Source organism: Hibiscus syriacus, unplaced genomic scaffold (genome assembly GCF_006381635.1).
Source record: "Hibiscus syriacus cultivar Baekdansim isolate YM2019G1 unplaced genomic scaffold, ASM638163v2 tig00110788_pilon, whole genome shotgun sequence".
Taxonomy (NCBI): Eukaryota; Viridiplantae; Streptophyta; class Magnoliopsida; order Malvales; family Malvaceae; genus Hibiscus; species Hibiscus syriacus.
The window spans coordinates 2129456-2156338 of record NW_024062863.1 but is presented as its reverse complement, the minus strand read 5'-3'; the positions used below and the strand labels follow the sequence as shown (position 1 = coordinate 2156338).

The 26883-nt window shown below is 35.7% G+C and overlaps 1 protein-coding gene and 2 pseudogenes across 1 annotated transcript; 2 read left to right on the top strand and 1 right to left on the bottom strand.

Moving 5' to 3' along the window:
• Positions 1–567: 567 nt before the first annotated feature.
• LOC120140950 lies at positions 568–2423 on the bottom strand. Its single transcript, XM_039155930.1, has 2 exons — positions 1842–2423; positions 568–1443 (listed from the first exon to the last, which is right to left on the bottom strand). Exons 1-2 carry the CDS (start codon positions 2421–2423, stop codon positions 676–678), a joined length of 1350 nt encoding a protein of 449 aa, XP_039011861.1. The 3' UTR covers positions 568–675.
• An 18659-nt stretch (positions 2424–21082) lies between these two features.
• Positions 21083–22384, top strand: LOC120140949 (annotated as a pseudogene).
• Positions 22385–23135: 751 nt separating this feature from the next.
• LOC120140717 lies at positions 23136–24276 on the top strand (annotated as a pseudogene).
• Positions 24277–26883: the final 2607 nt, after the last annotated feature.

Here is a 26883-nt window from a genome sequence, read left to right as displayed (position 1 = left end):
TTGAACGTTGTTCAACTTAACTTGTTTAGATTTTGAGTTGAGTTCGAGTCAAATAACTCAAATCGAATTTTAATTAAGTCAAATTCGAGCTGCTCAACTCATTTAGCACCCATATTCTAGCATATATAATAGATGTATAAGTGAATTTGATATGACTATATTTATTATATATCAAAGGATTATACTTTATATCAATCTCATCTTTCTTAAATAATTTATATTATGGAAGAGCATAAAATTTCGTTTGAATTGGTTTGAATTAGGGATGAATGAGATTCTATGACAAAGAGTGAACTTATAAAAGTTTTAAATAAAGACAAATTTATAAAATTTTAAGAGAATAAAAATAAATAAATATATATATATAATAAATTTAATGGGGTGACTATCTCCACCCACCACTCAGTCTATCCCTAGTTTGAATAAGGACTTAAATGGTTATAAGACATAATTCTTTCATGATAGTAACTTGAATGCTTATAATATAAGATTTCTGAGATCTATTTTAAAAAAAAAAGAAAGTGATAGTTCTAAGAATCTATTTATTGAGTTTAACCAAAAATTAAACATTTTAAAGTCTACACTCTACATGATCAAGAGTCAGCAGCTACATATGACAGTCACAATTAGCATGCTGGTTATAACACATTTTCATACAAACTAGAATTGAGAGTGTTAAAGATTAATATCATCTTCTTCTTCTTCATCATGATCTCCGTCGGTATTGTCGGCTTCCAAGTCCAAAGAGTTGTCAACACTAGTGGTTTGCAGATGTTGCAGCAGGTTAATAACATCTCTTGCATCAGAAACTAATGCTTTCTTTGCTGCTTTAATCTTATCTACTTGAATTTGAGTAGATCCCCTGTTCTCCTTTCTAACAACTGTTTCAGCTTGTGAAGATTCGGCTTTTCTCTTAGCTTCCCGGTTATGTAGTTGGTCGATGTACTTCTCGTGTAACTCCCTATTCTTAATCTGCTTCAACACCGGGGGACTTACGAGGGCTTCGGTACAAGAGTTAACAAGTTTCGAACGGTGCTTCTTACAACCCGAAAAAGATCTTTCATGACACTTACGGAGAACTCCTTGTTTTTCCAATGAAACTTTCGGGGTAGAAAACATAACATTTGGACAAACATGCATGGAAGGACTAGTGTTGGGTTCGAGAATGGAGAACAGATCCGCCTCATCACCTTCATCCACAAGATGATGCTTTCGCAACAAATGTCTCACCGTTTTCTTCTGCGTGAGATAGCTTTTATGTTTACCTCGACCGGAGCTTTTACTCAGTGCAGGGGATTGAAGCAATTTGCTTGCGGAGAATGACAAATGTTCTATTGGAGACAAGTTTACTCGTTTTGCCTTTGAACGAGGCGCCGTTGGAGTCGGAGTTAAATGGTTAGTGTGGATTCTATCAAAGCAATCCTGTGCAGATTTTCCTGGCACCTGAGATAGAGTTGGAGTTAAATGATCGGAGCAAATGCAAGGCCGGAATTCAACAACGAATCAGGTACAGTACAGTCACAAATGTAGGAGCTACTTAGTAAATTGCGAATAGTCATCTTCATCTAAACACAACTGATACTAAATTTACAGAATTCACATCTAAAACAAAACTGAATGCAATCTAGCATGCTAGTCCAACACAATGCCATAATCCTTAATTTCTTCAACTTAAGCATTACTGAAACTGCAGAGTCACAAAGCCAAGACTCTTAATTTCAAATAACCTTTAGATTTGAATAACCACAAAATATGCACATCAAATCTACAACATTATGTAATATAAGAAAAATCCATAATTTAAGTTTGGATATCAATATCAAAAGGAAAGGCAAAAATACCAGCTTTGAAACTTTCTTCCAAAAATTAGGCGTTGGTTTGGCTGAAAAATAGGCTCTTTGCAAAGTCAATTCCTGTTCCCTTGTCCACCCTTGAAGAACTGCATCCCCTCCATCTTTAGGCTTCCTCTCTCCCTCTCTCTTCCTCTTTCTATTTCTCTTAACCCCAACATCTTTGGTATTTTCAGAAACCTCTCTTCTTTCACTTTCGACTGAAATTCCCCTTTCCTTCTTCTCCATTTCCCTTCTATTTCCATCCAATGATCCCACCTTTATACTCTCGTTCTTCCTAGGTTCAACATTCTTTGTCTCATCAGATTTGCTTCCCTCGGGCTTGTTAGACGAAGACCCACAGTTCAACCTTGGAGATTTTCGCGACCCAGACGTTGAACTCACACAATTTGTTGAAACATTACTCGATTGTACCGGTTTCTTGGAAATTTTAGCCGTAGAACTAGCAGTGTTTTCCTCGGACTTGACATTTTGGGCATTCGAACCTTTCGACTTTCTGGGAGTTTTTTGATCAAGAAGCCCTCCAGATCGGCGGAAGGGAGTGGGTTGGGAAACGGAGTTTCTTGTTAGCATTTTCACTAACAATTGCTCGGCTTTCGTTTTTCCCCCTTTTTTGTCGGTTCGTATTTGAGAGGGAAAATGCTTTTCAAATTTTAGATTGCCTATAAAATGAGCTTCGCACTCGCCAGTATACACAAACAATGACTTAGCAGGCTCAAAGAGAATGGTGCGTATTGGGTTTGTCCGGTTAGTAAAGACATGTTAAATACACCGGCAGACTCCAAGAAACATTTTGGGTAAACTTTGCATTTAGTACCTAAACTATTATTTTTAATTCGTTTTAGTACCTACACTTTCATTTTTTTCCCCCAAAACTATTCCTAACATTTAATTTTTATTTCATTTTAGTACCTATCCGTTAAAAATTTAACGGATGGGTTGACATGGTATATCTCTGGTGGATCACGAGAGAATGACGAGTTAACTAACACAGTTCAGTTTTAGACCCATCAGCGGTGGACCATGGAGATTAGAGAATGAAGAAATTGAAGAGTTCATCGTTGATTTGGGGAGATTGAGGTGTTTCCTGGTGGAACGGAGGCCATAATCGTGTTTAGGGATCGGAAAGGTGCGAGCTGGAATGTTTGAGCTTTATCGGCCGATGATTGTAGATGTGGCGATCGGCGAGACCATCTGTTAAGTTTTTAACAATGAGGTATTAGAATGAAACAAAAATGAAACATTAGGTATGGTGCTTTCTTTTAAAAAATGAAAGTTATGTATTAAAATGGACAAAAACTAATAGTTTAGGTACTAAACGCGTAGTTTACCCAAATATTTTTTTATTAATTTGCAGTGAATCTAATGTAGTATATGTTCATATTTTCAATTGTTTGATATTGAATACTTATATCTTTGCATATATATAATGCTCGAACTCAAAACTTTAAAAAATAATAATAATTCCTTAACTATTAAGATTACTTGGTTCCTAACTTTCTGCTCCAAGAAAACCTAATAATAGGAGAGGATGAAAATATGATAGAGCTTCGTGTCTTTAATTTGGTGATTAATTGAAGACTATATAAGCTTTGTTCACTTTCTCTTCATTAAAACTACATTTGAATAATCATTAAATATTAAAATGACGTGAATTCATTAGTGGTTTTAGTGAAGAAAAGGAATATTGTTTTCCTTAAAAATATTGAATTTAAATTGTTGTATTTATAAATTGTTATTTTTTTTATTAAATTAAGGTGATTATAAAGTAATATATGTTCTAAATACTTTCAACAATTTGACAATGAGCATTCAATTACTCTTGCAGTCACTGATACTCAAACACATAATCTCTAGAAATATCAACTATTCTTCTAACCACTAATGTAAATTGATTCGTGAGTATTTATAGATTGTATATATATTATCAATTGATTAATGAAATTATGAACATATATTAATGAATAAACCCACACTTTACCGTGTCATGGTTGGAGAAGGAGATGAGGAAGGAGGAGAAGACGATCGGGGAGGTGAAGAGAGAATTGGGGAAAATGATAAACGAGGGTTAGAGATTGCTGAAGGAATTGGGATTGTTACCTGATGAAGTGAAGGTCACGTGAGGAGCACGGGTTCATTAAACCCAATTAATGTTTGAAGACCCAGCAGCCTTGAGCCCAACAGAGAAGTCCACCAGAGAAGCCTAAGATAATATGCAGTAACAGAATTAGTTAGAATCTAAGCCAGTTGGCTTGTTAGATTTTGTAGTACACGGTATAAAAATAATTGTACCTGGAAAAGGAAGGATTATGCATCATTTCATTGAAATGAATTCTGAATTTCTTAAACCTTTTCTGCTTCTCCTCTGAAATCTCTTTCTTTTCTCTTCTTCATTATCTCGTTCATCACAAATTGGTATCGAGAGCCTCGGTTTTGGCAAGCAAAGGGCATGACAAAGAAGAATCAAAACATGAATGAAGCTGATCTATCAGGCCTGCAGAAACAGATGGAGGATTTAACAGCATTAGTGAAGCAAGGAAGGGACGAGACTAATCCACCTAAGTGGTGGGAAGTGCAGGAAAACAGAATCACAGCAATGGAATCAAGAATGACTACTAATCAAAGCTATGTTGAAGAGTTGTTGAAGATTCTAACAGGCAGGACGGGTGAGCAGGAAAATGTTGCTGGTGAACAGGTACAAACTTCTAATGCTTCTAAAAATGGAGAACAAAGTCCTGTTTTGGTGACTGTGGTAAAAGATAAATCAAGATTCACTTATAAACCGGATGAGCCTGGGATATTAAAAGCAAAACCTGATGATTGTGTGGTCTTAAAAAATGGGAATCAGTTAGGTGAAAATAGTGAATCTAGACCTAAATTGTTGGGGTCTGAAACTGAAAGAAGAGGTCCAGGAAGTTCTTTTATAAGTTCAAGGTCTATGTGGCATAGGCCTAAAATTGAGTTGCCATTTTTTGAAGGGGTTAATCCTAGGGGGTGGCTTCAAAAATGTCTTAAATATTTCTCTCTGTGTAATGTTCCTAATGAGCAGAGGATAGAAGTAGCCACTATGTACCTAACTGGGAAAGCAGAGGTTTGGTTTGATGGGTATATTATGCAAAAACATCATGTGACATGGCATGAATTTGAGGCAGATCTTTGCTATAGATTTTGTGATAGGTACTTTGCTGACATAGTTGAGGAATTATCAAAGTTAGTGCAGAAGGAATCAATAGAGGAATACCAGGACAGGTTTGAAGAATTGCAGCCTCATATGCTGTTACAGAATCCTACTCTGGGTGAAGAGTTTTTTGTCTCTCTTTTTATTAGTGGATTAAGAGAAGATATCAAGCATAGAGTTAAGGTTTTGGAGCCAAAGACACTCTCTGAAGCTTGCAGACAAGCTAAACTATATGAGCTTTCTATGGAATATGAGAATAAAAGAGGGAGAGCTTTTTTTAGAAACCCACCCTACCCAAGCCCATTACCCAGTACTAAACCTAATTTCTCAAATCCACAACAGAAAAGTTCAGCTAATCTGCCTCCAAAACAGAATTTGTTGGAGTACAGGAGACAAAACAACATATGTTATAAGTGTGGTGAAAAGTTCTCTCCAGGGCATCAATGTAAGATAAAGCAATTGAATATGATGATTGAGGACGAACCTGTTTTATCTTCAGAAACTTTACCAAATGAGTTAGAACAACAAGTGTTACAAGATGAGGAGAGCCTAGAAATTTCTATGAATGCTATCACTGGGTGTATTGGTCATAATACACTAAGGATTCAAGGCACTATTCTAGGCAGGCCATTGAACATATTAATTGACAGTGGTAGCACCCACAGTTTTTTAACACCTCAGTGGGTTGATGCAGGGATTCAGGTAACTACACCATATCCTTTAGCTATTACAGTGGCTAATGGACAGCAGCTTTTCAGTACAGCTAGGTGTAACAGGGTGGAATGGCAAATGCAGGGACATTCTTTTATTCATGATTTTAGACTTCTGCAGTTAGGGGGAAGTGATATGGTCCTAGGTGTGGATTGGATGAAGTTAGTCAGTCCTATCTTAATGGACTTTAATAAACTGACACTCAGTTTTGTACATCAGGATGAACAGATTGTTATCAATGGCCAACAGCCCTCGAATTTTTTGCAACAGATTTCAGGAGCTACACTATTAAAGATGACATTTTCAAATTCTGCTTTATTGGGGTATGCTGTTTTGATGAATATGACATAAGGTTCAAGACCTACTCCTACAACTATTCAACCATTATTGGAAAAATACAATTCTATTTTTGCTGAGCCTACAGGTCTTCCACCTACAAGAACTCATGATCATACTATCACTTTAAAGCCGATTCTATGCCTGTTAATTTAAGGCCATACAGATTTCATCATAATCAAAAAGCTGAAGTGGAAAAACAAATTGCTGCTATGTTATCTTCTTCTATTATTCAACCTAGCAAAAGTCCTTTTGCTTCTCCATGCCTTCTCATTAAAAAGAAGGATGGTACTTGGAGGTTTTGTGTTGATTATAGGCAGTTGAACAGCATGACAATTAAGGATAAATTTCCTATTCCTGTTGTTGAGGATTTATTGGATGAGCTACATGGGGCTGTCTACTTTTCAAAAATTGATCTAAGGTCAGGTTACTGGCAGATCAGAATTAAAGAGGAGGACATTTATAAAACAGCATTCCGAACTCATCAGGGTCATTATGAATTTAAGGTAATGCCCTTTGGGTTAACTAATGCTCCTGCAACATTTCAGGCTTTGATGAATGAATTATTTAGTTCATTCCTTAAGAAGTTTGTTTTGGTGTTTTTTGATGATATATTGGTTTACAGCAGTTCTATGACAGACCATATTCTGCATTTACAATTAGTTTTGGATGTTTTGCAAAGTAATCAACTATTTGCAAAACTATCTAAGTGTTTCTTTGGTCAGACCCAAGTAGAGTACTTGGGCCATATTATTTCAGCTGCTGGTGTTGCTACTGATCCTAGCAAGATAGAAGCAATGAGAAATTGGCCTTTACCTAAATCCTTAAAATCATTGAGGGGATTTTTGGGGTTGACAGGATATTATAGAAGATTTATAAAAGATTAAGGGGCAATTAGTAAACCTTTGACTCAGATGCTGAAAAAGGACTGTTTTAAGTGGAACAGTGCAGCTTTGACTGCTTTTGAAGAACTGAAGAGAACTATGTGTCTGGCACCTGTGTTAGCTCTACCAGACTTTACTAAGATTTTTTATTTAGAGACTGATGCTAGTTCTGGAGGCATAGGGGCTGTTTTATCACAGGAGGGCAGACCTATAGCATTTTTAAGTAAAGCTCTCAGTCAATGCCATGCTGCTATGTCTATTTATGAGAGGGAATACCTTGCTATTTTATTAGCAGTCTCCAAGTGGAGACACTATTTAGAGAGCAAACCTTTTATCATCAAAACTGATCATGAGCCTTTAAAATACTTATTGGAGCAGAAACTCACTACTGCTATTCAAAAAAGGGGCTGACAAAATTATTGGGATTGGATTACACTATCCAATACAGGAAAGGTATATCCAATATTGTGGCAGATGCTTTATCCAGGCAATGGGAAGACCAATCTCAGTGTCTTGTCATGGGAACTACTCTAGTTATTCCTACTTGGGTACAAGAAGTGGAGGAGAGTTACAAGGATGATTTATTGGCTACTGAGTGGATTTCTATTCTGACTGTGTCTCCTAATGCTGATTCTAAGTGGAAATATTCCAAAGGAATTCTCAGATTTCAAGACAGGGTCTATATTGGTACTAAAGGCTCTCTTAGGCTACAGATTCTTCAAACTTTACATGACTCACCTCATGGAGGTCATTCAGGAACTCAGGCCACTTATCAAAGAATTAGAAGTTACTTTTATTGGCCTAAACTTAAGGCAATGGTGGCTACTTATGTGAGGGTTTGTCCAGTATGTCAGCAAACTAAAGTGGAGCATGTTGCTAAACCTGGTTTACTTCAGCCACTGCCTATTCCTCAACAGGCCTGGGAAATTATCACTATGGATTTTATAGAAGGTTTACCTACTTCTTTGAAGAAGAACTGTATCTTAGTGGTGGTGGATAAGTTCACAAAATACAGTCATTTTGTGGCAATATCACATCCTTATACTGCTGCTGAAGTAGCTAAACTCTACTTAGACAACATTTATAAGTTGCATGGCCAGCCTAAAGTGGCCATTTCAGGCAGAGATAAAACCTTCACTAGTCTTTTTTGGAAAAAACTAATGAAGAAGTTAGGTACTAAGACTCTATTTAGTACTGCCTACCACCCAGAGACGGATGGACAAAGTGAAAGGGTGAATCAGTGTCTTGAACAGTATCTAAGAGGGTTGTGTTTCTCCCAACCAAAGCAGTGGGCTAAATGGTTATCTCATGCAGAGTGGTGGTATAATACCACCTATCATACAGCCCTAAAGTTGACACCATTTCAAGCTCTATATGGATATGCACCTCCTACAATGGTATGGCAATCAGACTCACCAGTGCATTCTGTCAGTGAATTAATGAAGACTAGAGATGACATTCGCAGACTAGTCAAATTTCATTTAGAACATGCAACCAATCGCATGAAACAAAAAGTTGATAAAAACGATCGGAAAGAAATTTTGCAGTGGGAGAGGAAGTGTACCTGAAATTACAGCCTTATCGCCAAACATCATTGGCTCTGCGTAAAAACTTAAAGCTAGCAGCCCGATACTATGGCCCTTACAAAATTACAGAAAAGATTGGTGAGGTTGCTTACCGTTTGGCTTTACCTGAGACATCACGGTTACATCCCGTTTTCCATGTGAGTCTTTTGAAGAAACACATGGGACAGTTAGCCCCTTCTTCTACGGATCCTCCTGACATGACAGAGGAAGGTGAAATTAAAATTGAGCCTTTGCAAGTCATGGGAAGAAGAATTGTTAACAGGAAACACAAACCTGTTACTCAGTTGTTGGTGCGATGGAAAAATCTAGATGATTCGTGCGATACTTGGGAGGACTATACTGTTCTTAAGGGACAGTTTCCTAACTTTGATCCTTGGGGACAAGGATCTGCTCCAGCAGCGGGTATTGTCATGGTTGGAGAAGGAGATGAGGAAGGAGGAGAAGACGATCGGGGAGGTGAAGAGAGAATTGGGGAAAATGATAAACGAGGGTTAGGGATTGCTGAAGGAATTGGGATTGTTACCTGATGAAGTGAAGGTCACGTGAGGAGCACGGGTTCATTAAACCCAATTAATGTTTGAAGACCCAGCAGCCTTGAGCCCAACAGAGAAGTCCACCAGAGAAGCCTAAGATAATATGCAGTAACAGAATTAGTTAGAATCTAAGCCAGCTGGCTTGTTAGATTTTGTAGTACACGGTATAAAAATAATTGTACCTGAAAAAGGAAGGATTATGCATCATTTCATTGAAATGAATTCTGAATTTCTTAAACCTTTTCTGCTTCTCCTCTGAAATCTCTTTCTTTTCTCTTCTTCATTATCTCGTTCATCACATACCGATAGATTGATTCATGTTAACATATGTCGCTAGCCTATAAATATACATATTTTATTAGTTAAATAAATTATTTTAATTTAAATTATTTTTTGATTTATTGAATTTAATCTTGTTTTGTACTGAAAGTATCCGGTATAAGACTGATAGACAACAACTATCGACTGACGACTAAGTTTTTTTAAAAATCCAAACAAATGAGTATTTTAACAAAATCGTATTCACTTAAAATAATTTTGATCTATTGACTATTTTTTTGTACATTCTTAATTTTTTATATTTTACAATATCTTCGTAAATTAGGTATTACCAACCAAAGTTAAAATATTTTGATGCACTTAAAAACATGCCAACTTTGCTTTTCTCGACATGCAAACTCTCTTACGAATATAAATTTTGTTCAAAGAAAACACCCACTGATTTACTTAAATTTTTTGACGACGACAGGCACCTGTTCTTCACCCACAAGTGTTCTTTCTCCAATAAATTTAAACACTAATTTCAATTTCGATACGTACGATGCTAAGAACGCATTCATTTTCCATGGAGTTGGCTCTCTGTTAGTCAATAAAAAGAAATGGAATTTTAACTTTTACCTTTTTTTTCTCTCCAGATTTTGGTTAAGAACTTCATCAACACATTTCAGTTTTCAAGTGACAGTTGGAATTTGGAGTCATCTTCCTTGGGTGAGAAATAATGGCGTAATAAATTTGCTACTCCAATATTTACAAATTTACCTATGTTTTACACCGGAGAATCCAACATTTGCAACAAATTTGCTAAATCTGCTAATACAAAGGAACTGGAAAATGAGGAGACTTGGCTGTCTTCTGCACTTCTATTACAACCTTGACCTCTCGTGGAGGTTCACAAGGACATGGCAAAGCCATGAATTTCGGAATCTCATCACCCGGCATTAGAACGGGCAAGCTTTGGCTCTGGTTTTTCTGTACATCCTGAATTACAACAAAACCCAAATCCATGTTTGTTTGATCAAGGATATAAGTATTTATATAAAATGGAAAGGATAAGATATTAGATATATTTTAATTATTAATTAAATTATAATGTAAGTGTCGATATTTTCTTTAACATTAAAATCATGCTTTTGGTCAGGAAAACAGCTTCATCAGTTGTCAAATTCTACGAACGGCACCAAGGTATAGTCTGTCCGGAAATGATTCAAGCATGTTGCAAAGGTGGTAAAATCGATTAAATGGGACATTGAAAAAAAATATGGACTCTTATAAGGTGGAAGAGGAAATATTTTTTAAAATGAGGTGATCATGATAGTGCCATTAAAATGATTTTGAGAGTATAATACGTCTTTAGGAAGACACGGTAACTACAATGCATCTTTTATTTTGTTATTTTATTAGTCTTGACGTTCCATTTATATTTTTTCTACCACTTTATACAAGTCAATCATTTTTTTCAACGCCTCATTTGATCGATTTTTCCAATTGCAGAGTCGATTCGCCCGTCCTATGATGTATGATTGTTAGCATCATCTTTGGGGAAAAGAGTCGTGTAGGATTCAAATTACAAACACTTCTGAAAAACAAATACTTTGCTGAAAACTAACTTGTTTGAGTCATATATTTTTTGGATAAGTTTGTATATTACCCAAGAGAAAAGCAGTCAAGACTGTTACAGGGTCAATTACAACTAATATAAACATTAAGCAGCTAACAAACTGCAACAAGACAAAAAAAACCCCATCAAATAGTCAACTATCTACAAAATACCCCAACTAGAACATAATCTCACAGTAACAAGATCAGTCCTATCAATGGCCTTTCCCCTTAGTCGGATACGAACTACCTCCGTCACGACATTCAAAACAGCCGCAGCCTCACGATTTTGATGCCTGAACTACCTGAGGTTCCTCTCCCCCCAACAGCAGTAAATGACTGCGCTCCACGAGATCTTAAGTATCTGCACCAGGAGAGACTTTCCCTTCAAGCGAGTAGCTACCCAATTCAGCTCCACCCAACACAACACTCTCCTCCTCAACCCACAAAGCTGCAAAACAGCACTCCAAATACTCTCCGTGTAAGAACAAAAAATGGTCCCTGCTTTCAGTACCACTACTACAGAAAAGGCAACAATCATCAACGAACATTCCCATACGAATCAATCTATCCTTAGTAGGAATTTTACCCAAAATAGTCATCCATTCAATTATAGCATGTTTTGGCACATGAAGAGGAAATCAAACAGCCCGATGCCAAGGAACTTTTGGGTATTTAGGTCTTACCTCCTCCCAAAGCAGCTTAGACTTTACACCCTGCAAATTAGCAATTACACCAAAAAGAGGAAGAGCTTCACTTCTAAGGCTTTGCAGTTTCCGAAAGCACCAACTAGCATTAGGTTTGACCCCTGCCTGGAAGAAATCTGCCCCTTTAAGCACGTACTCCTTTAGCCAAACCACCCATAAAGACCTGTCACCCGCAAGAATGTCCCTCATCAGCTGTAACAGACACATTTTATTCCAACTTCGAGTGCCCCTCAAACCAAGGCCACCTTCAGATTTAAGGGAGCAAATTTTCTCCCAGCTCACACGCGCTCCAGCAGCAGCCATATCACTTCCCTTCCAGAAGAACCGCATGCACAACTGATCAATCTGATTAACCACACTACGAGACAAAGCCAATTGCCTGCACCAATAATTTTTAGTACTAAAGAGCACAACTTTATTGAGTTGAAGCCTTCCAGCATAACTAAGATTTTTACACGACCATTGACCATGCTTCATTCTGATCTTGCCCAGTAAAGGAGCACAGTCCTTTTCAGTCAATTTCCTAGTGACCAAGGGAACACCAAGGTAACGCACTGGAAGTGAGCCCAACCGAAACCCTGTAACACATTGAATCACCCCACGACAGGCATCCAAGACCCCAGCCATATATATTCATGCACTAAAAATGTGATAAATCATACGAAATATTATAAAAATGAATGAGCGACAAACATTTAGATAATAAACAAGTAATTTGGGGGTATACAAACCAAGCTTAAACAAGCATGTTAGGATTGTTGAAGCTAAATTGATCAACCGAAAAAGTGTCAAGATGGGTGGAGGTTACAAACCAAGTCTACAATTACTACCTTAGCTCCACACTAAGGATTTTATAATAAATTCACTAATTTGTTCTTTCTTTTTCTAGGCTCAAGAGTAACATTTACAAAACTGTTAGTTTTTCAATAGCTAAACTAGAACTACTCTTTTTTTTCAAAGGTTGAAAGATGTAAACAATAAAACCTCACAAAGGTAGGTGTTTACAATAATGAAGCTCACTAGAAAGACAATTGAAGATTTGCAATGAACTCAAACATATATGTACAAGAGAAAAGACAAAATTAAGGGTGACAGAGCTTTTCTCTTGATATCTATTACTTGGATAGGTGTTCTAACCTTCTGTTAAGTGTCATCAACTTGTTTTTATTTGTTGGAATGAGTTTGTGGTCGTTTCTAGCCGTTGAGGGGGTTTTGGAGCCGTTGGGGATGAATTTTATGCAAAAATAAAACTGTCCAAAACAAGGAGTATTTGTACTACCTTTGTAATATTTAAATAAACTAGCCATTAAAGACCGTTGGGCTTGACCAGTTTTGATAATAGGGTTCATGATATTGATACTACTGTGTAAAGTAGTATCGATACCCCTTGAGTATCTGTACCAAGAGAGTATCGATATGTCTCTTACATTTGGTATAGTTACCACATGAACACTATCAATAATGCTCATGTGGTATCGATATTGTAAGAACAATATCAGTACTACTTATCTAGAAAACTGTTTTTTGTTCAAATTCTAGTTTTAATGGACTTTGAATTATTTTTGAAAACTTTGAACAAATTCAATCAAGTCCAAAACATTTTTGCCTTAATTTGTTATATCAAAATATTATAAAACATGGTTCAACATAGCAATATTGTATTCATGTTTGTTTGATTATTTTTGAAGATGTTCCTGTTCGGTATATGTTCATCTAAATTTATAATATCGTGTCAATATTTGTTTTATTTATTTTTTGAAGATATTCATGTCCGTTTATTTATTGTTTGCGAACATTTTTGTTTAGCACGATCATGTTCGTTTATATATTTAGAAATGGTGAAATTGCGTCACTAATCATTTAGAAGACTTAACAGTTTGAACTCCAAAGTTCATCCTATGTGCAATTTAGTCCCTATATTCACCAATATTTTAAATATAAAAAAATAAAAGGAATAGAAGAACCGGATAAACGAGCTTGTTTTTGAACATAAACAAACCGAACACACCTTTATTCGTGTTCGTTTGTTTATTAAACAAATATAAAAGCTTATTTAACTTAATAAACGAACATACATGAATTGTTCACGAACAATTCATCGAATGTTCTATTATTTTTATCCCTAAAAGTAAAATAAAAATTTACTATAATATAAAATAGACTAGATTTCTTGGTAGAAAAATATTGGAATGTTTTAGTGAAGTCAATCTAGAAAATTCACGAATTAGAAAAATCTTTTATCACTGTGTTTTCACAAAATAAAACAAGGCCCCCTCTTAAATTTATCCTAATAATTTGACACCCTTTAATATTTAAGCTGATAGATAGATAGATAGAAAGATGGAGAATCACCATAAAGTTATATACAATTCAGGATTTAAGTGATAATTAAAGGAACATAGACACAATTATTACATGTGATAGTAATGGAATGAAAATGCACGAATTAAATGATCTTAATGGTTAAAAGATTTGTTGTTATCCCTTAAGATTTCGAGTTTAATATCGTTTATCTAAAGATATGAGCCTTTATTGTCAAAATATTGAGAGTTTTTGAACATATACTACCTTATATTCCCATATTTATAAAAACAAATAGAACGAAAATATCTAAAAACAATTGTAAATTTTATACAATCCTGTCTGCTTATAATAAAATTAAAATTTTAATATTTATTTTATAATTCTTAAAGATTCAACGATAAAAACAATTTTTTTTAAAAAAGAAAATTATTTTTATATGTGAGATTAGTTAAATCCATTCAATTTGTACAAGGGAAAATGACGTTTGGTTTGTAGGAATTTCAGCTTTTTTTCATCCATTCCAGCTAAACACGAGTTTGTAGTTATTGTTCAATCAATTTCTAAACACTCATATCTAACATATATCAAAATATAGGTATGGAAGTATAATTTAAAAAAATTAAATTCATCCATAATTTATATATGCTTATATTTAATATTCACACTAGAATACAATCATCACAATAAACCATGAACTACACTAATTAAACATAATTGTATTTGTATAAATTGATTGTAATCACTAATAAATCATTTAACAACTAATTTCTTGTTAAATCCTTTATATATAAATCGTGTATTCAAATTCAATACAAGAGTCTAAAACAAAAAAATTAATATAATAATAAACAAGTGTGCCCTTAGAAAAATTGATATCTAATATACTAATATTTACTAATAGAGAGATTTGAGAGAAATATCACATACGAATTATATATTAAAAAATTGATGATTTTGAATATAATTTAATTAAAATATAAAATATCATTAATGAAATGACTTCATTATGATTTTGTTTTTAAAAATCAGGGCTCATTTTTTTTTAACTTTGCCTGTGATCTCATACCGACTTGACAGAGGTCTGAGCCCATGATAATGTTTATACGAAGCCGGCTTATGGGTGTAATGGGCCTAATGAGACCGCAGATGTTGCTCAAATTGACCGAGTAAACGTGTAATCTGTTTGTAAAGTAATTGGTCTTTGATGGCCGACTGGTGGTCGCATAATAATTGAAGTAGGTCCATTTTAGAAGTGGCCGATTGCAGCGGTCGAAAGTTTTAAATGGTCAAATGCATAAAAAAGCTGCAACTAAACCAAATGCGGTCTCAATGGCAGCTGTTAACACGGTGAACAAGATTTCCTAGCCGGCTGCTACAAGTGATCTACCTCTAAATACAATCAATGTGGGACGCCATTAATGAAAATCATGTTATAAGAAATTGATTTATCGATAATGAGATTATGATTATGATTAATTAGCTAACCATAACCTAGTCCTACAACTACAGGGAAATATGTTTATCGATAATGAGATTATGATTAATTAGCTGACCATAACCTAGTTCTACAACTACAAGGAAACATATTAATTGAAAAAGAGAAATGTAATTTTGGCTATAATCTCCAAGGATTTGCCCCCCTTTTTTTTAATATTTAATAATTGCATACCATGATTTTGTAAGAGAAATGTTTTCTTATCACATGTTTCATACTAATTCCGTTTACTTAGATTAACTAGAAATTTTGTTACTCCCTTGGGCAATCTCTTCTTTGATCGAGTTTAAGAATTGTTTTTTAGTCCCACGATTCCATGGTTGTATAATTTAATGGATTGATATAATAATATTTATTTTCAAACGTGCATTAGAGAAGAATTTGATGGATCTCCATTCCCCGCTATGAAATTGGAAAGAGACGGTGTTGAAAATTCAATATTAGCCTATATGTTCACACCTAAATTAATTTGATGTCATTGCTTACATCAATTTAGTTTTGATGTCATTGCTTACATCAATTTAGTTAGGTGAAAATTAAGTATTTTTCTCATGTTTTAATTTCAATGGTTTAGATTATTTAGTGTTTATTTTAATGAGTGGTTTAGATTGTTTCTTGTAACCTATAAATACCCTACTTGTATTTGAGTTTTATCATCCAACAATCAAAGCTTAATTATAAGCATTTGAAAGCTTTCTTAAGAGTTCTTCCCTTTTGCAATTTTGTGAGATTATTCTAAAGAGAGTTTTTTTTTTTTATCAATTAGAGTTTTTACTCTATTTTGATTCAACAATTGGTATCAGAGCCACGTTTTTTAAGATCTCTTGAAATTCTGAGTATGCTCTGTGGCTGCAGTTTTTAACTGATCTTCCACATCAGAAAATATTTCTTGAGTTATTGTCGAGGTTATTACAAACCTTGTGGAGCTTCTTTGTGTTTAGAGTAATTTAGTACTCTGCACGTTTGTTACTCAAGCTTGTTCGGTGTAGTCAAAGCCTTGCCGTTAAGATGGGTGATCTTCAAGTAGTTGGAGGAATCAAGAAGCTCAACAACAAAAACTACAACACGTGGGCAACATGTATGGAGTCATACTTACAAGGTCAAGACCTTTGGGAGGTTGTCGGTGGTGGTGAAGTTACACAACCGGCGACAGAAGATGCCAATGGAATCTTGCGAAAGTGGAAAATTAAAGCAGGCAAAGCAATGTTTGCTTTAAAGACCACAATTGAAGAAGAAATGTTGGAGCACATCCGGGATGCTAAAACACCAAAGGAAGCATGGGACACTTTTGTTACACTCTTTTCGAAGAGGAACGATACAAAATTGCAACTTCTCGAGAATGAACTTCTATCAATGGCGCAACGCGACATGGCGGTTGCCCAATACTTTCACAAGGTGAAGTCGATATGCCGTGAAATTTCAGAATTAGATCCGACAGCTGCTATTGGGGAAGCCAGGATAAAAAGAATAATTGTCCATGGTTTGAGACCCGAATATCGAGGGTTTGTTGCCGCTGTACAGGGATGGCCGACACAACCATCGCTTGTTGAGTTCGAAAATTTGCTTGCAGGTCAAGAAGCCATGGCCAAGCAAATGGGAGGAGTCTCGTTGAAGGGTGAAGAGGAAGCGCTCTACACCAGCAAAAGCAGAGGCACTTTTCAGCGGTATACTGGCAATGGATCTAAAAAGGATGGTGACAAGGTGAAAAATTACCAAGGAAAGGGAGGCCCTCATTCAGGGGGAGCTTCCAAGAATCGCGGTAATAGTAGAAAGTTCGATGGCAAGTGTTACAATTGTGGGAAGATGGGCCACATGGCAAAAGACTGTTGGACCAAGAAAAAGCCTGTTGAAAGTAATACTGCTACTTCTTGTTCGAAGGAGAATAGTGAAGATGGTTGGGATGCTGAAGCGTTATTTGCTACGGAGGAAGAAGAATTAGCTCTCACAGTAACAACACCAGAACGGATTGACTACAAGAATGATTGGATCGTAGATTCTGGCTGCTCAAATCATATGACGGGTGACAAACAGAAGTTGCAAAACCTGTCTGAGTACAATGGAGGTCGTGTGGTGGTGACAGCTGACAACTCAAGGTTACCGATAACTCACATCGGTAAGACAATAGTTACTCCTCGATATAATACTAACCAGGTGCAACTCCAAGATGTTTACCATGTCCCAGGAATGAAGAAAAATTTGCTATCTGTGGCTCAACTAACATCATCAGGCCATTATGTCTTATTTGGTCCCCAAGACGTGAAGGTTTATCGTGACGTCAAAATCACAGAAACACCAACAATGGAGGGACGACGTTTGGAATCAATTTACGTGATGTCAGCAGAGTCTGCATATGTAGACAGGACAAGGAAAAATGAGACATCAGATCTATGGCACATGCGGTTAGGTCACGTTAGCTATTCCAAGCTAAGTGTGATGGTGAAAAAGTCGATGCTTAAGGGGCTTCCTCAACTAGACGTGAGAACAGACACGGTCTGTGCGGGATGCCAGTATGGTAAAGCACACCAATTACCATATGACGAGTCGAAGTTTAAAGCAAAAGAACCTTTGGAGTTGGTTCACTCTGATGTGTTCGGACCGGTTAAGCAACAGTCAATTAGCGGTATGCGGTACATGGTAACATTCATTGATGACTTCTCCAGGTATGTGTGGGTTTTCTTTATGAAAGAAAAATCTGATACTTTCTCAAAGTTTAAAGAGTTCAGAGACTCAGCTGAAGGAGAAGTGGGAAAGAAGATATGCTGCTTGCGCACAGACAACGGAGGAGAATATAGATCAAACGAGTTCTCTCAATACCTAAGGGAATGCCGAATACGTCATCAGTACACTTGTGCCAACACACCACAACAGAATGGTGTAGCGGAAAGAAAAAACCGGCATCTTGCAGAAATTTGTCGAAGTATGCTACATGCAAAGAACGTATCTGGAAGGTTTTGGGCTGAAGCAATGAGGACTGCAGCCTTTGTGATCAATAGACTTCCTCAACCAAGGTTAGGATTTGTTTCACCCTTTGAGAAACTATGGAACATAAAACCTACAGTTAGCTACTTTCGAGTATTTGGCTGTGTATGTTATGTGTTTGTTCCTGATCATTTACGGAGCAAATTTGACAAGAAAGCTGTTAGATGTATCTTTGTGGGATATGACAGCCATAGAAAGGGGTGGAAATGTTGTGATCCAATTAGTGGAAGATGCTACACGTCACGAAATGTGGTATTTGATGAAGCATCTTCTTGGTGGTCCTTAGAGAAGGAGGTGTTGCCAGATTCGAGAGAATTTGGAGACAAACTACAACAAAAGATGGGGGAGCATGATGTTCAACTTCAAACAAGTTCAGATGAATCAGAAGATCCAAATGGCGATGATGTCGAACAAAGAGTGACTCAGAATCCGTGGCAAACTGGCGTGTATCAACAACCAAACGAAGAAGGTGGGCCTAGTGAAACAGAAGAATCAATTCCACAATCTCAACTTCGAAGGTCAACAAGAATACGAAGGCCAAATCCCAAATATGCCAATGCAGCCATAATTGAAGAAGCAACGGAGCCTGAGACGTTCGAAGAAGCATCGAAGAGTTCTGAGTGGATGACAGCTATGAAAGAAGAGATCGATGCACTTCAGCAAAATCAAACTTGGGATATTGTACCAAAGATAAAAGATGTGAAACCCATATCTTGCAAATGGGTTTACAAGATAAAGCGCCGTCCAGATGGGTCAATCGAGAGGTACAAAGCGCGATTGGTAGCTCGTGGTTTCTCTCAACAGTATGGATTAGACTATGATGAAACATTTAGTCCAGTGGCGAAACTTACAACCGTACGAGTCTTACTTGCACTTGCAGCCAACAAAGACTGGAACTTGTGGCAGATGGATGTAAAGAATGCTTTTCTTCATGGAGAGCTAGATCGAGAGATCTACATGACCCAACCAATGGGTTTTCAGAGTCAAGATCATCCTGAATATGTGTGTAAGCTGCGAAAAGCACTCTACGGATTAAAACAAGCACCTAGGGCGTGGTATGGTAAGATTGCTGAATTTCTAACGAAAAGTGGTTATTCAGTAACACCTGCAGATTCTAGCTTGTTTGTCAAAGCCAATGAAGGTAAGCTAGCTATCGTGCTAGTGTACGTGGATGACTTAATCATAACCGGTGATGATGAGGCAGAAATTCTTCAGACGAAGGAGAATTTATCAGTTCGTTTCCAGATGAAGGAACTTGGACAACTTAAGCACTTCCTTGGTCTAGAGGTTGATCGTACACACGAAGGAATATTTCTATGTCAACAGAAATATGCTAAAGATTTGCTGAAGAGGTTTGGAATGCTCGAATGTAAGTCAACTTCAACGCCAATGGAACCAAATATCAAAATGTGTGCACATGAAGGAAAAGATTTGGAAGATGCAACAATGTATCGACAATTGGTAGGTAGTCTGATCTACTTAACCTTGACCCGACCTGACATTTCTTATGCAGTTGGTGTGATGAGTCGGTATATGCAAAATCCAAAGAAGCCTCATTTGGAAGCAGTTCGACGAATACTGAGATATGTGAAGAATACAATTGACTATGGTCTTTTGTACAAGAAAGGTGAAGACTGCAAGTTAGTTGGTTATTGTGATGCTGATTATGCAGGAGATCATGACACCAGGAGATCAACAACTGGGTATGTGTTTAAGCTTGGCTCCGGAACAATTTCTTGGTGTAGCAAAAGACAACCAACGGTATCATTGTCAACCACTGAAGCTGAGTATCGAGCAGCAGCAATGGCAGCTCAAGAGAGTACATGGTTGATACAGTTGATGAATAATCTACATCAACCAGTAGATTATGCAATTCCGTTGTATTGTGACAACCAATCGGCAATTCGGCTGGCGGAGAATCCTGTCTTTCATGCAAGAACTAAACATGTGGAAGTACATTACCACTTTGTTAGGGAAAAAGTTTTGCAAGAAGAGATTGAGATGAGGCAAATCAAGACAGATGAGCAAATTGCTGACTTGTTTACAAAAAGCTTGAGTGTTGGAAAGTTTGAACATTTCCGTCGTCAGCATGGCGTGATTGAAAGAATGGAGGCTAACATTGAGGGGGAGTGTTGAAAATTCAATATTAGCCTATATGTTCACACCTAAATTAATTTGATGTCATTGCTTACATCAATTTAGTTTTGATGTCATTGCTTACATCAATTTAGTTAGGTGAAAATTAAGTATTTTTCTCATGTTTTAATTTCAATGGTTTAGATTATTTAGTGTTTATTTTAATGAGTGGTTTAGATTGTTTCTTGTAACCTATAAATACCCTACTTGTATTTGAGTTTTATCATCCAACAATCAAAGCTTAATTATAAGCATTTGAAAGCTTTCTTAAGAGTTCTTCCCTTTTGCAATTTTGTGAGATTATTCTAAAGAGAGTTTTTTTTTTTTATCAATTAGAGTTTTTACTCTATTTTGATTCAACAGACGGCAAGTCTGTTCCATCAGTTTCGCCATTGTCGAATAACAAAGGTTATATATTACATTGCTAGAACAAAAACTAAAGGTAATTTTCCTTTTTGCAAATTGTCTGGTTTTCTGATCTCTCTCCGGGATATTATTACATACAGCAATGGACTCTCAGTCTGCAAAATGGTTATCTGAGCTTGTAAGTTTTACTATCACCTGCTGCGATTCCGTCGTCTCTTAATTGTGCCTCGTTTAAATTTTAATTTGGGGTTTTGGAATTGCAGGGAATGGATGAGTACAACATAATCCACCAATGTCATATGAACTCGTTAGCTGAACTCACCGCCGAGAGATCTACAAATCAGCTCAAAATTCTTCCCTTTGAGAAACCAACTTCGTTGCCTAAAGACGAGATGGTTTCGTCGGCGAATATGAACTTTTCACCGGTGAAGAATGACCCTTTTGAGAACACAATTTATGCACCGAAAATCAGTCAAGGGTTCAAAAGGAGTTATTCAATGATCAGAAGCCATTCACATGCTCAAGATCGCATATTGGCCGAGAGAAAGAGAAGAGAAAAGCTTAGCCAACGTCTCATTGCTCTATCAGCAATTATTCCTGGTCTCAAGAAGGTAATCCCGTGACTCGAATTCTTCATTTTTCTTAAAGTATTCGGGTCCGACACATTCGATAATGAAAACCGCGAACTTTTGTCTATAGATGGATAAAGCTTCGGTTCTCGGAGATGCTATCAAGTACGTAAAGCAACTCCAAGAACGTGTAAAAGTGCTCGAGGAAAAAACAAAGAAGAGAACCGTGGAATCTGTAGTTTTCGTCAAGAAGTCTTAGCTATCAGCAGACGAAGAATCCTCGTCGTGCGAAGAAAACTCCGATGGCCAGTCGTCGGATGTGGCGCTGCCTGAAATCGAAGCTAGATTCTCCGACGACGATGTTCTGATTCGAATCCATTGTGAGAAACAGCAAGGTATACTGGAGAAAATATTAAGTGAATTCGACAACCTAAATCTATCTGTCGTTAACAGCAGCGTCTTGTCGTTTGGAGATTCGACTCTCGAACAAATTTCGAATTGCAGCTTTTATTTTCTCGAGAAACTAACAAAACTAACACCCCTTTTTTTTTTTCCTTTTTTGCAGAAAGAGGATGAATTCAAGCTGACGGTGAAAGATCTTGTTAAGGACATAAGAGTTGCTTTCTTGAAATTCATGTGACATTAGTTCTTAATTTCCACTAGCATATATATTAAGGTGTAATAATAACAGCTTAGAATTCATTAGTTTTGCGTTCTGAGAGAGCTTAGAGATTTCATTAACAATAACAATGGAATCCCTCTCTTCTCTCTGAGTTTGCTTAAACGTAATTATGAAGCTGTTCTACAATGGACAGATGATGAAGAAAACAGTTTCTCTCGGGATTTGGAATATTTTATTCTTTGGTTTTTAGGGGTTTGATCTCTGCGTGTAATTCTCATATGTAAAATGTATGATTGAACATGAATGAAATGATAATGCATATATTATATGTTCATTAACATGACAAAAATTGCATTATTTCATAATAATTTTTATGGTTTCAGTCTTCGTTGCTTTTAGTAACCAAAGGCGTGAGAATAGTATAACACCTCAAGGTGTGACAATAATATAATCCCTTAGGTTGGGTGAAAGTATAACATCCAGAAACATAAAATAATTATATAGTGTACGAGATTTTATAATATGCTGCTTATATTTATCAAATATCACTACTTTACGAGGTTAAACATGCATTTCTTAATTATTTCTTTCATTTGCACGGTTCATTTTACATGGTTCAAGTATTATGTATTTTCATTTTCTTCATCTTTTATTTCCTTACATATTTTCATATATATATATATATATATATATATATATATATAATTCCAACCGAGTATTATTTAGTTATTATTTTTTTAAATATCATAAATTTAAATATTTTTCAACTTCCATGCTGACTTTCTTTTTCTTCTTTTTGCAGATTTTTGGCAGGTTTTCTAGGACTTTTCAATCTTTTTTAATTACTGGGTCTTTCTTGGATTTTCTCTTCTTGATCTCTGCTTCCCTTCTTTAAAGATTATGGATTTCTTTGTTGCCTTAATATTTTTAGGTTTTGATGTTCCTTCAATGGTTTTAATGGTTGTGATCTAAGCTGGAAATTAACAGCTTTTTTTTTTCTTTTAATGGAAATCGTTTCTTTTATGTTTATGTTTGATTTACAGGAATGGAGAATCCCACGTTTTTCGCACAGTATCAGACGATGAACCCTAGTGAATATCTTTTTGATGATATTGGTTTCCAGTCTGAAAGCTATTCATCATATCCAGATATCAATCTTTCATCCATTAATGATGAGACGACTTCCAGATGCCGCCATCAAAACAGCTCGAGACCAACAACTGGAGCTCTTGCGTCACAGATTATAACATCCCACCCAAGGCTTTTACTTCTTCTTCGTCTTCTCATATAATCTCCTTCGACAACTCTAATTCATCATCGCCGGTTGTTTCTCACCAATATAACGGTCTAGACTGTAAATTTGTGCAGGTTACAAAGAGGGCTGATTCATTGACTAAGACTCCATTACATGCACAAGAACATGTAATTGCTTGAAAGAAAACGCCGTGAAAAGATCAGCCAGAGCTTCTCCTCTCTTTCTGCACTCATTCCTGGCCTCAAAAAGGTACACATTCAAACTCTTTCTTCTAGTAGACAAGGGCAGTCGGTAGCTTCGAAATTTTCTTCAGCACTATATAAACGTTTATGCATTATTGCAGAGAGACAAAAGTTCTGTTCTGGGAGACGCAATCGAATACTTGAAGCAACTTCAAGAGAGAATGGAGACGCTCGAAGAACAAGTTGCTAAGAGAACAGTGGAATCAGTCAAATTTGTGAAGAAAACCCAATTTCATACAGATGAAGAGAAATTTGATGTCCAACCTAACAATCCATTCCCCGAGATCGAACTTCGAAGCAAGAGTTTCAGACAAAGATGTGTTGATAAGAATCCACTGCGAGACAAACAAAGGGTGTACATTAAACATCATAAACGAAGTCGAAAAACTTCTTCTGTCGGTTATTCATAGCAATGCCTTGCCCTTTGGAAAATTTACTCTTGATATAACCATTGTTGCTCGAGCAAATTTTTACAACGTGGTTCTCTTGAACTATACTGTAGATATTATTTACAAAACCCTGGGGTTAAGGCCATAATATTTTTTTTCATGGATATTGCAGATGGAAGCTGAGTTTTCGATGACATTGAAGGATTTTGTGAAAACCCTACAACAGGGTTTGCTGAAGTTCATGTGATAAACTTGCGAAACCGTATGAACATTTAGGTTTTTACTTCTGTATCTTATGATTTTCTATTGTTAGTAATGGAACCATGATGCTGTTTTGATGTTAAGGATATGTTTGGAGGGCATATAATAATGGTAAGAAAGTGTGATTGTTAGAATAATGATTACTTCATATTTTTATAATTACAAATTAATTTTAATTCAGATTTAACCTATTAAGTGACCTCAGTGGTTAAAGTGATTGTTATTCTCCTTTGAGGTATTGAATTTGAGTAGCTACGCTTCTAGGGTTTCTAGGGTGTACGCGCTTTCAATTGTTAAGAAAAATCTTGAATAGCTATTTAGTAATCACCTTAATTTAAAAAAAATTAATTCAGGTTCAATATTTAAATTTTTAATTATACAATCAGATGATTTTAATTATGATATTTTTTAGACATTTATATTGGGTAAACAAATATGTGTGAGTTATCCTCATATTTATTTTAGTTTAAGTTTTACCATTTATAAATTTATAAATTGGGTTTGGAACATATAGACTGTAACACCCCAAACTATGGGTTAGTGACTAAATGGTAAACTTTCAGAATTTGGTGATTAAAGTGGAAGAATGAATTAGTTCAATGATTTATTTGGAAATAAATCCTAAAAATTGTTAGTAATTATCAAATGAAGTAGAGGACAAAATGGTCATTTGACTAATAAATGAATTAAAAATAGATATGATAAAAATATATATGTTAGAGGGGATAAGGATTAAGAAATATTCTCTTCATCTTCTTATTCTTCATGTACGAGAGAAAGAAAGAGCCAAGCTTGCAAAGGTAAGATTCCTTGTTAGCTGATTATTTGTTAATTTTAAGAGTGGGTTTTGATCATTAGGTAATACTTAAGCTTATGGAAAGCTTAAGTTGTCCTAAAATCAAAAGATAAAGAAGTTATGAAAGATTAAAGAAAATGAGTTTCTAAAGGAAATTCTGGAAAAGAGTTAGTAAGTGAATTTTGAGAAGGAATTTGATTTGTCATCAATCTAATTAAGAAATATGGAGTGTTAGAATTAGATTTAAAACATGTTAAAAATCTGGTATGATTCTTGAAGTTAATAAAGATGAGAGGATATTAAGGTTAAAGAAGAGATAATTGATTATAAACGAGTTTAAACATGTATATGAAAGTTAGGAATATGAAAGGGGATGAAATATGAATCATTTGAGTGAAAAGTTGATGATTTTCAGGTTCAAAAAGAGGTTCTGGGCAGAGTGCATCGATGCACATTCATAGTGCATCGATGCATCAAGGTTAAAACCCAGAAATTTGTTTGAAGGTGTATCGATGCACAGGTAGTGCATCGATGCACTCTTTTAAAATAGAAACATCGAATGCAATTAGTGCATCGATGCATAAGGCATGCATCGATGCATCCCAGTGATAATACAACATCGAATGCATTTTATGCACCGATGCATCAGTAGTGCATCGATGCATACTTTCATTGAAAGATGAAATTGGCATTTTTCTTAGTCTAAGTAGTGAACCATTAGAGTATATTAGTTATAATACTGATATAGATCTATGAATGATTATGTAGATATAGAACGTGATCCCATTCAGAAACAATTGAAGGATTAGAATCGAATCAAAGCAAAGCTAAGGTAAGTGCAATTTAATTGTACTTATGTTATCGAATAAACATTGGCTTGTGATGAGCCAGTGATGGAGTTACTATGGTAATAAGTGACTTCTAAAATGTTATTTGATTTGTGAATGATATGATGCTTATGTGTGTATGAGTACATGATTACATGTATATGTGATATGTGATATTGAACTATATGAAATTATAATATATGAGAATACATGCCTATGTGACAAGCTATGTGAAACTGAATTAAGTAAATACATGAGAATATGACATGAGATAGATAATATGAGTTATGTGATCATATTAGAAAATATGTTAAGTGATATGTGAAAGTGGATTACATGTTTATGTGAATATGTGATACAATATGAGATTCATAAATATATGTTTACACATACATAGGGTATGTGACAGAAGAGAAGGAACATGAGATTATAAGATCAATGATTACACGTATATGTGATACGTGACAGAAAAGAAGAGATATGTGTTTATAAGAAATAATATGATATAAGTTATGTGATTACATGTATGTATTAATACATCTTGCTTGCATTACATGTTAGTGTGATTGTGAATAAGTAGGAAGGAAACAAATGAAGATTTAAGAATCTATTATAAGATATATGATATGAAATACATGGTTACACATACATGTGGTATGTGACAGAAGAGAAAGAACAAGTGATGAGAAATGTATTCATAATGATAATGCCCATGTTATGAGTTATGAGAACTGTAGGTATAGTTGGCATGCCAAGAGTCAAAGAACTACCTATGTCTTTCGAGACATATGTACAGTATACCTATGTTCTAAGGAACATATGGATAGTTTACCTAGGTTCTTCGGGACCTATGGATAGTTACCGAGGATCTTTATGACATCTGGATAGTTACCGAGGATCTTTATGACCTCTGGATAGGTCCTTCGGGACATTGATCGAGCTGTAGTGACAGCATATGTGTGCACAACCTCAATGTACTCAC